The 10,507-nt window shown below is 52.3% G+C and overlaps 1 protein-coding gene across 9 annotated transcripts in view; it reads left to right on the top strand.

Annotated features, from left to right (window-relative positions):
* The first annotated feature begins 4,449 nt into the window (after window positions 1–4,449).
* Window positions 4,450–10,507, top strand: part of MPRIP (myosin phosphatase Rho interacting protein) — a 127,971-nt gene continuing 121,913 nt past the window's right edge. For 2 of the 9 annotated variants that reach the window (XM_082442850.1, XM_082442851.1), the window contains exon 1: window positions 4,456–4,992. In XM_082442850.1, coding sequence (XP_082298976.1) covers window positions 4,870–4,992 — 123 coding nt within the window. In that variant the 5' untranslated portion in view covers window positions 4,456–4,869. Of the gene's footprint in view, window positions 4,993–10,507 lie in introns of all 9 variants that reach the window. The other 7 variants (XM_082442854.1, XM_082442849.1, XM_082442853.1 and 4 more) reach the window with 6 other exon arrangements.

The raw sequence follows: 10,507 nt of genomic DNA, 5'->3' as shown, positions 1-10,507 counted from the left end.
CCAGGACAGTGAGGCCCAACCGACAGGAAAAGAGGGGAGCCAAGGAAGAGGGCTGACCTGGCCCCCTGCTTGTTATTGTAAATAAAGTTTTATTGGAACACAGCGTCACCCACGTACTTATGTATTGTCTATGAAGCCTCCACGGGACAACAACAGAGGGGGGTACTTGCGACGGAGACCACGTAGCCTGCAAAGCCTAAAATACAAGCTCACCAACCCCGACATAGAGGTTCTAGGCATAATAATAAAAGCTGAAAGTTTCGGAGCAGTTACTCTTTCAGATATCGAACTAGACACGTCACGTGTATTAATATATTTTGTCCTCACACAATAACCTATGAGTAGACACTATTTGTGGCAGCCAGTCTCAAGGGGCCCTGGTGAAGCTCATGGAAACTCACGGGGACTCAGGCCCTGGGGCAGTGCCCGGGGCTGGGGCAGCGGTGCCGACTCACAGAAGGCGGAGGGACTTTGAGACGCCTGCTGGCTTCCGCCTCCCCCTCCTGGAGCACTTTGGGGATCCCTGAGCTGCGGGGAGAGCCTGGGCACCGTCTCACTGTGCTCACACTAGACCCCCAGGCCAGGCCAGCAGAACCACTCCGGGGCCCAGTCAGCCCACACAACCGAGAGAGGCAATAAAGCAGCGGCCGGTCACGAGCTGGGTCGGTGGGTGGCTTCGTGCAGCCATGTGACCTCCTGGGCCCTCCCAGGCTGGAGACCTCGCGGCCTGTCCCTCCCACTCTCCCTGAACCAGTGGGCCGCGCCCCTGCCCCTGCAGTAACCCCCTCGAGGAGTTTTTCCAGATGCCGATTAAATCCGAATATCTGGGAATCGGGGCCCAGAGTAGGTATTTTTTAAATCGCTCAAGACCGGAGAACCACAGCTCCGTCACTGTTTCCAAAACTCACCTGAAGATCAGGCAGGCCTGGCAACCCATGGCTTCCGGAGCGCCGACAGGCCCTGGTTCAGTATTTCCGGGGGAGGCCCAGTGAGCTGGAGAAGCAACACATCCCCCAGGTGAATCTTATTACCAAGTTAGGAAGCAAAGGGGGAGAGGAGGGCCAGCCCCCAGATTGGAGGACTGTCCAGGAGTTTCCTGTTCTGTGAAACACACGCTCACCAAATGCCCAGCTGTGCCCTCTTGGGTGATCCCAACAGAAGCAAGTGCTTATGTGGGGCAGAGTCAGGCCAAAGGGTGCCCCTCCGAGCCTTACTCACCACAGCCCAGACGGGGGACATTTGCGGGGCCGCCCAGCCAGCGGACTCTGAGGCAGCGGTGAGAAAGCATAAGGCACGGACACACATGACGGCACGGGGTCCACAGACCCACAGTCGAGTGAGAAAGCCAGACACAGTGCACATTCCACTCACATGCGGTTCAAGGGCAGAGTGGACTGACCCACGGTGACCGAGGTCAGAGCAGTTACCTCTGTGAGTGTGTCCACATGGGGCTTCCATAGCTGGGTCTAAGAGTGGATACGCACACACGTGCACGCACAAGTCCCGCTCCTTACAGGATGCCGTCGGGTGCGCAGAGCAGGACTTGCCTGCATTTGGAGCCCAGGTGAGAGAGCTTTGCTTGCTTGCCTGTTTACTGCCTGTTTGAGCTTTACATTATCCACAGAGATGTCTGCAGTGAACAGATCATAAGTGTACAGCCCAATGAATGTTTCTGTGTTCATGTGCAGTATTTGACCTTGTCCCAAGTGCTGTTCTAGGATCCCGGAGACAGAAACCAAGGCTGTAAGATGCCCTGTTCGCATGGGTTTTATACTCTGGTGGGGGAGAGACAACAATACGAGACAGAACGGTCAGTATTCGTTGGTTCACACTTTGTGAGTGCCTACCACATGCCAGGCGGTGAAGCAGGCGTGGAAATGCAGCCGGAACCACGACCCAGCCCTGCTCGGACGGTGCCACAGTCTGGTCATGTCTGGAGAGCAGCACTTGGAAGGGTTAAGTCCACCTGTCCCTCCTGAATATTTCCCGTAGTCTCCCACTGACTCTGTCCTAACTCAAGCCTCTACCTTCGCTGCTCCGTGGCCTGTCGGAGTAGTTTCCCAATCAGTCATGTTTCCAGTCTCCACCTCTGCTTCGTTCTCCAGGCCAACAGCCCTTCTTAAGTGTTCAATCTAAAGACTTCACTTGATGGCTCCTGGAGACAAAACAACAATAATAATGATAAACACCAGCACCTCTCCCTGAAGAGGTTGACCTTTAATCTACCGTAATAGGTATTCATTCAGCGAGGGCTAAACCTGTGCGAGCACCATCTGTTTACTCTTCCCCATCACTCTCACCTCTCTGTGCTACTTCTGTCTGGAGTGCCTTCCCTCTGCCTTCTCCTGGCTGGTTCTTATTCAGCTCAGGTCTCAGCCCGGCACTGCCTCCACCAAGGAGCCCTCCCTGAAGCCGCAGACAGAGCTGGGTGCCCTTGCCTGGACCCTCACAACACCCCGGATTGAATTTGTCCGTCTGCCCTCTGTTCTTATTTATCTCCACTTGCTCAAGTGTGAGCTCCTCCCAGGCAGGCCCAATTCAAATGCCTCTTTATGCCCCCAGCTGCAGACCCTTGCCATTCAAGGCAGGCACTGGATGTGTCTGCTGACTTGAGCGGAATATGCCAAGCATTTTTTTTTCTTTTTATTATTTATTTATTTGGCAGCCCCATGTGGCATGCTCCCGGGATCTTAGTTCCCCGACTAGGGATTGAACCCATGGCCCCTGCAGTGGAAGCGCGGAGTCTTAACCACTGGACCTGCAGGGAAGTCCCCCAAGGATTTTCTTAAGGGAAGGGGCCTTTGAGTTGGCCTTGAGGCATGGGTAGGACTTTAAAAAGTTATTTTAAAACAAGTTATACATGCACACAATATCAAATCCAAAGAAACAAAAGGGCTCACAGTGAAAATTAAAAGTAGGTCACCTCTCACCACCCAGCTCCCTCCCCAGAGGCCACCATTGGTGTCAGTTTCTGAGTATTCTGTGCAATTGTCTGTGTTCCCCACCACACACACACTTCTTTTTTATTTTGTAAAAATTTAAACCAACAGAAAAGTTGCAAGGATAGGACAATAAACACCTTTTGCTTGGATTGACCAATTAACATTTTGGCACATTATGCTAAATATTTGATAGGCATTATATCATGTAATGCTAACAACAAGCACATAATCATGCCAATTTTGTAGATGAGGTAACTGAGGCAGCAGGCAGGTGAAGGCACTCGCCCCAGGTCAAGAGCTGGCCTTCCCCCTTAGGTGGCCACAGGATTTTGATCCACCTTTCTTCAGCTGTCTTGGGAGGAAAGTATTTTCTTACACTGACTTGAAATTCACCTCCCCGGGCCGTTCACCGGATGCTCAATGGAAAAGTACACAGCCCTGGAAGCAGTTGCTGCTTCTCCTAAAACCTTCCATTCCCTTAGCAACAGCTGCTGTCGCTGCCACTGACACATGCTTCAGTGTCACCTCCTCTGTGAGGGCTGAGTTGGCTCACCCCCCGTTTGGAAACTCCCATGGTAGACTCCTGGCTGCCAGCAGGTTGACCTTTACGCGCGCCCGAGCTTGGAACCCGAGGCGTGGGGTGCCCTGGCCCTCGGGAACCCCTCAGCCTCATCCGTCCTGCTCCTTCCTCTGCTACCTCCACCCCAGCCCCTCTCGACCTCTCACCTTCTGCTTGAATTTCCCCTCCTCCCTGAGGCCGCCCCTAATTTCCCCAAGGAGCCCCCTCTCTTGGCTGCTGAGCCTTCTGCCTGCGCCCCTTTTACAGTCTTCTCCAAGTGGTCTTCTGGCCAGGAGACTGGGCAGTGGACGATTGCAGTGACAGTTGGCCCGCCTAGTAGACCCCGCACACGCACACATCGGAGCCTTATTTTCAAGCACGTAGTGGGGACCGGAATGCCTGGCTCAGTACCTGGCACTGCGTCAGCCCTTACTAATCTCCTGCAATAGAACTGACAGCTCTTCCGGGCTGACATCTCCAAGTCACCCCCCACCCCCGCCGCCTCCCAAACCCTACGTCCCTCTCCTTAACTTCTCTGCGCCTCAGTGTCCGCCCTCATAAGATGGGGATGGGGATGGGGAGGCTGTGAGCTTTCACTGAGCTCATGCGTATCAAGTACTTGGAACAGTATGTAGCCTTGCTGACCGCCACGCGGGGCCGGCGCATAGTGGGTGTCAAACTAATCGTCTCCGCGTGGGCGCGGGACCGCGAGGTTGCAGGAGCTGTTTGCAGAGCCAGCCCGCCGTCCCCGCCCCCGCCCCCGCCTGCAGGGCCCGCCCCGCCTTCATGCCCCGCCCCTCTCGCAGGCCGCGCCCCCCGCCCGCAGGCCCCGCCCACGCAGCTGTCAGGACCGGCGGCCGCGCGCCCGTCCACCAAGCCTGAACGCCCCACCACGCCCCGCCTTACTTCGCCTACACAAGTTACCTTGCGCCTGGCCGCCTTTTGTCCCACCCCCGGCTCCCATTGGCCAGGGGGTTTCTTTGTTAGCCGGGACGCGTCGCTGCCATTGGCCCGCCGGGCCGCCGATCGCGCCGGGAAGCGGCCCCGCCCCGCGCCCCGCCACGCCCCGCGCGCTGGCCTGTCGCTCCCTCGCTCGCGCCTGCCGTCCTGGAGTGCGCCCGGCGTTCCGCTCCCCTTCGCTGCGGCTGAGGGCGGCGCGGGCACCGAGCGCGGGGATCGGCGGGGCGGCGGCGGGAGCGGGAGTGGGCGCGCGAGGCCGCGTCCATGGGCCCGGGACCGGCGGGCGGCGGCGGCGGCGGCGCGGGCGGGCGGCGGGGGCCGCGCGCTCTGTGAGGCGCCGGCCTGCGTGCGCGGCTGGAGGCGGCGGCCGGGGATGCGGCGGCGCCCGGCCTGAGCCCGTTCCCGGCCATGTCGGCGGCCAAGGAGAACCCTTGCAGGAAATTCCAGGCCAACATCTTCAACAAGAGCAAGTGTCAGAACTGCTTCAAGCCCCGCGAGTCGCATCTGCTCAACGACGAGGACCTGACGCAGGTGAGCGGGCGGCGCGGGCGGGGCGGACAAAGCGGCGCCCGCGGGACGGAGCGGCGCCCTCCGCTCGCCGCCCGGTGACTCATGCGTTTCGGCGGCTCGAGGCGCCCGGCCGAGCGCGGGAACAAAGCGCGGGGCCACACTCGGCCGCCCGGCTCCGCGCCCTCTCCCACCGGCGGCCACCGGGCGGGGGCGGCCTGGGTCCGGGTCTCGCTCTGGGCCGCGACCCGGGGCCGCCGGCGGGGAGAGGCTAGCACGGCCTCCCCGCCCCCAGGGTCGCCGCTCCCGGCCGCGTCTCCGTCCCTCATCCCTGGGGGGCTTCGCACGCTTTGGCGGCGGAAAGCCGCCCACGTCGCGGCGCCGGACCGTCCCGCGTGCCCCCGGCGCGGGTCCTGGGCCCGGCCGGCCCTTCCGGAGCTGGGCTCTGCGGCTCCGCGCGGCCACTCCCGCTTTCCCGGCCGGGCCCGCCCCCCCCACCCCACCCCACCCCCGGCCTCTCCCCAGCCTCTCCCCAGTCTCCGTCTCCCCAGCCGCCACGAGCTTTCCCTGGTCCCCCTGCGCAAGGCCGGGAGCCCTTTCCCGTTCCAGCCCAGCTGACTTCGTCGTGGGCGCTCCTTCCACCGACACGCTGCTTTGGAGCGGACCGGCCTGGCCGTTTTTCTTGCTGTGAAGTGTTTACACGGCCGGCCGAGTCGGTGGCGGGGCAGGGGTGACGGCCTGGGACCGGCTGCCTTCCCCAGGGGCCAGAAAGAAACTTCTGGTACCCGAGACCCAGAGCTTCACCCCGCACCCAGGGCTGCGGAGTCAGAGCGTTAGGACGGCAGGGTCCGTGTCCTGGTGGTGTGCCGGCCTGTGGCGGGCTTCTGAGGGAGATGCCCTCCTCTCCCCTGGACGCCTTGCCCTGGGAAGCAGTTCATGTGGCCGTGAGGGTCCTGGACCAGGAGTCAGGGGACCGAACTTCTAGGCTTGGCTGTAACTTGCAGCTGCGTGACCTTGAACAAGTCCCATTTCCTCGTTACAGTTTATTTTCCTTCTCTGTAAATTGGGAGCAGGGATCCCTGGCTCTCCTGCCTCACTAGGCTGTTGTGAAAAGCAAGGCATGACATCGTATGAAACTTTTTCTTCTTGCAGTTTAAAAAACAAATGAACAAGAAGCACCTACAGAATAGTAAACTTGGACTTAGGAAGTTTCTGGCTTGGCAAGGGTTATTCTGAGAGAGTTGTCTGGCTATTCCAGGCAGCTGCCTAAATTGGGTGTTTACACCTCATAGGGCTTGTTTTCCGATTCTTAAACTTAGATGAATTGGAATGGAATCTGCATATTTGAATTGAATCTGTTTTTAAAATGCTGATTATTAATTGGATTTGGTGGGGAGGGGGACGTCACAAATTTAAAAGTACCTTAATCTTGCACTGTATTCACAGTTGAATTGTGGGTTTTGAAATAGGCCTGGGCCCTCCAGGGCACAAGGGGAATTGGTCGTTTCTGAAATGAGTGGGGTTATTTGTGCTGGGAGAGATTAGGCCAGCCTTCTACCTCCTGGGATCTTTCAGGAAGAAACTGTTCTTGAAGAGAGAAGGAGGGAGACTCAGGGCTGTTGCCAGCAGCCTTAGCTGCTGCTGCCTGCATCCGGCCGTCCCCCAGCCTCTTACTCTCATCCTCATGGCTCCATTAGAAAACCTCAGCCAATCGGTTCCCATCAGTCTCCTTCAAGCCCCTGCTTCCTGTTGCCCCTCCCGCCCTGAGCTTATTTTAGACCATCAAGGCTGGAAGATAGATCAGTGATCATTGAGGCCACCTCCTCTTTAAGGCATTTATCCTTTAGTCTTTCTCCTATGCGTTTCTCTGCATACATGCAGACTCAAGTACAGTTAAAAAACCTATTTAAACCTAAACTGTATGTGCGTTTTTGCTCTGAAGTATATAGTTTTTTCTGCTTAATGATGTTGTATAGCCGTTTTCCTGGTAATACATATAAATATACCAAACTTGTTTTTTGCGCATTGTACCATCAGGGATGTTTTGCATATTGTACCATCAGGGATGTACCATAGTTTAACCATTCCCTTATTGGTGGACAGCAAGGGTACTTCCAGCTTTTGTCATTAAAGACAGTGAATGCCTCAACGAACAGCTTTCTAACTGCTTTTGGGTGTGTGTGTGTGTGTGTGTGTGTGTGTGTGTGTGTGTGTGTGTGTGTGTGTGTGTGTGTGTGAGAGAGAGAGAGAGCGAGAATGCATGTGCGTGCGCGCACGAATGCAAGTATTTCTCTGGGGGCAGATACCTAAAAATAGAATGGCTAGGTTGACATCAAGTGCATTAAATTTTTTTTTTTTTCCTACAGATAATCACCAAATTGTCTTCCACAAAAGGCTGTATCATATCATTGCCAGGATTGGGTATTATAAAATGATTTAATTCTTTAATAATTTCCCTAGTTTCCAGTGAGATTAAGCCTCTTTTAGTAATATTTATTGAATATATTTTGTTCTTTCGTGGATTTTCATATTATTTGCCCGTTTTTCTATAGGGTTAGGGCCCCCCCCCCCCACTGATTTGTAGGAGCTTTCTGTATATACTCTAGATCAGCGGTCCACAAACTTTTCCTGTAAAAGGTCAGATAGTAAATATTTCAGCCTTGTGGGCCATAAGATCTTAGTGGCTACTATGTAGCTTTGCCATTGTAGCACAAAAGCCGATGTGTGAAGTTGCTGTATACAAAACATACACTAAGGGGTATGGCTCTTTCCAGTGAAACTTTGTTTACAAAAATAGGTAGCTGGCAGGATTGGCCTGTGAGCCATGGTTTGCCGACTCCTGCTCTAGATGTTAATCTGGCACCTGTCATACATTGTCTTTAATTGTATGGCCATTTCTCTTTTTCATGTGGTAGTTTTAAATATGAAAGTTTAATTTCCATGTTTTCCTTTATAGTTTGTAGTTTTAATCTCATTCTTATGAAGGTTTTCTTTCCAACGTTATAAAATAGTCTCTGATGTTTTTCTTAGTTCTTTTATATTTATTTTTATGCTTAGCTTTGCTTGTTCGTTTGTTTTTTGGCTGCACTGCATGGCTTGTGGGACCTTAGTTCCCCTACCAGGGATCGAACCCAGGCCCTTGGCAGTGAAAGCGTGGAGTCCTAACCACTGGACCTCCAGGGAATTTCCTGTGCTTAGCTTTTTAATCCATTGGATTTGTGTTTTAGGAAGATAATTCTGGCTAAAGGCAGAAGTTCTAATAGGTGCTCTTGAAGAAGTCCAGTTAAATGTCAGTAAAGGTCTTCTCCAGGTCAGTGCTGGCCAGGAGGGAAAGGAGTCGTCAGACACTAGGGACAGGATATTGGCAGTTGATCGGAGTGGGGATTGAGGAAACCTGGGTGGGTAAAAGTACCTTTAACGGCAGTTGAGAATAGCAGATTTGGAGTAGATTTGAGGGAGCGTGGAGGAGTAAAAATAGTGTGGTAAATTTGACTTCGAGGAGGTGGAGGTCCAATTTGGTCCTAAGGCAGTAGGCGGTTAGAGCTGGAGGAGGGGTGGGGGCCAGGTGGGAATTCTGATGTCATGGGAGTGAACGGAGTCACTCAGGAGGCTGTGTGGAGTGAAATGAGAAGCGAGGGAGCAGAGCAGCAAGTCTGGAACTAGGGTTCTTGGCTTCCAGGTCCTCGTCCCAGCCTGGGTTCCTGGTGGGTATTGACCTGACATGATGTCTTATTCTCCTGCTGACTCGTGCACCATTAGGAATCACTTTTTGTGGAAGGAGTCACCAAACTTCAGTTCTAGTCCCTGGTCTAGCACTGTTTTGTTGTGGGGCCTTGGCTGGGTTGTTTCTCCCTTCTGGAGAATGAGCAGGTTGCTCATGATCTTTCCCAGCTCTTCCAATCCTTCTTTGTCCCCCCTCAGCCCTCCTGGTCTAATTCTGCCCCTTGCTGTGTCCATACTCCACTGCTGGGACTGCGGGAGCCTTGGGGTAGGAATCCCAGACATAGAGGTGGGTGGGCCAGGAGTTGGTCTCTGTGAATCATTTCATCAGTCATTTCAGTCAATCATTTCATCATTTCCCTTTGTTCCTGTGGCTTTCTTAGAAGTTCCATGGTATGGAACTTCTTTATTTGACTTAACGTTTATCTCAGAAACAATGGGAAAATTCCATGCCCACCCTTTTTAGAAGATTTGTGATTATTCACAGATTGGTAGATAGTTTGGCAAGGGGTGTGTCAGAAGTTCCAGACCTTACAAATGGCCAACAAGCACATGAAAAGATGGTCAGCGTCATTAGTCATTAGGGAAATGCAAATTGAAACCATAATGAGGTACCACTTCACACCCACTAGGATGGCTTTAGTAGAAAAGGGGAAGTAGTAAGTGTGGTGAAGATGTGGAGAAATTGGAGCCCTTGTGCATTGCTCATGGGAATGTAAAATGGTACAGCCGCTGTGGAAGTCAGTTTGGCAGTTCATCAGAACAATTAGCGTATGACTCAGTGATTCCATTGCTAGCATATACCCAAAAGAATTGAAAACAGGTATTCAAACAAATAGTTTTATGCATATGTTTGTAACAGCGCTAGTCACAATAGCTAAAAAGTAGCAGCAACCCAAATATTGATCAGTGGATGAATAGATAAACAAATTGTGGTCTATCCATACAATGGAATATCATTCAGTCATAAAAAGGAATGAAGTAATGAGACATGCTACAACATGATTGACCCTCAAAAACATGATATTAAGTGAAAAGAATCAGACTCAAAAGGTCACATACTGTATGATTCCATTTATATGAACTGTCTACAACAGGTAAATCTGTAAAAACAGAAAGCAAGTTAGTGGTTGCCAAGGTTCTGGTAAGGGGGGAATGGGGAGTGCCTGCTGATGGGGTTGGGGTTCTGTTTTGGGGTGATGAAATGTTTTAGAATTAGATAGAGATGCTGTTTGTATAACATGAGGAAATTACTAAATGCCACTGAATTATGCATTTTAAAGTGGTTAATTTTATGTGATGTGAATTTTACCTCAGTTAAAAAAATAAACGTGCAAGAATCACACACACACACAAATCCCAAACCTGCCCCCTGCTCCTTGTGTCATTGGAGTGAATATCTGATTGTTTCTAGAGTCTAGACAAGGGATTGGCAAATTTTTTCTTAAAGGGCCAGATAGTAAATATTTTAGGCTTTGCAGGCCCACAGGAAAAATCGAGGAATTTAAGTAGGTACTTATATAACTCTTAGAAAATGTAAAAACCGTTCTTGGTTTTGAGACCTTAAAAAAATAGCCAATGGGCTAGATTTGGCCAATGGAGCGAGCATACATAGCTTGCCAACCCCCCTGGGTTAGACCAGCCCTGTCCAATAGAAGTATAATGCGAGCCACATATGTAATTTAAAATTTTCTAGTTGCCACATTTAAAAAGTAAAAAGAAACAGGTGAAATTAACTTTATGTTTTATTTAACGTATCCAAAATATTATCATTTCAACATGTAACAAAGCTGTTACATGCCCTTTTACCTTTACACAC

The sequence above is a fragment of the Balaenoptera physalus genome, assembly GCF_965194825.1.
Source record: "Balaenoptera physalus genome assembly, chromosome: 20".
Lineage (NCBI taxonomy): Eukaryota > Metazoa > Chordata > Mammalia > Artiodactyla > Balaenopteridae > Balaenoptera > Balaenoptera physalus.
Note: the sequence above shows the minus strand (reverse complement) of the source record. Positions and strands in the feature narration are given on the sequence as shown.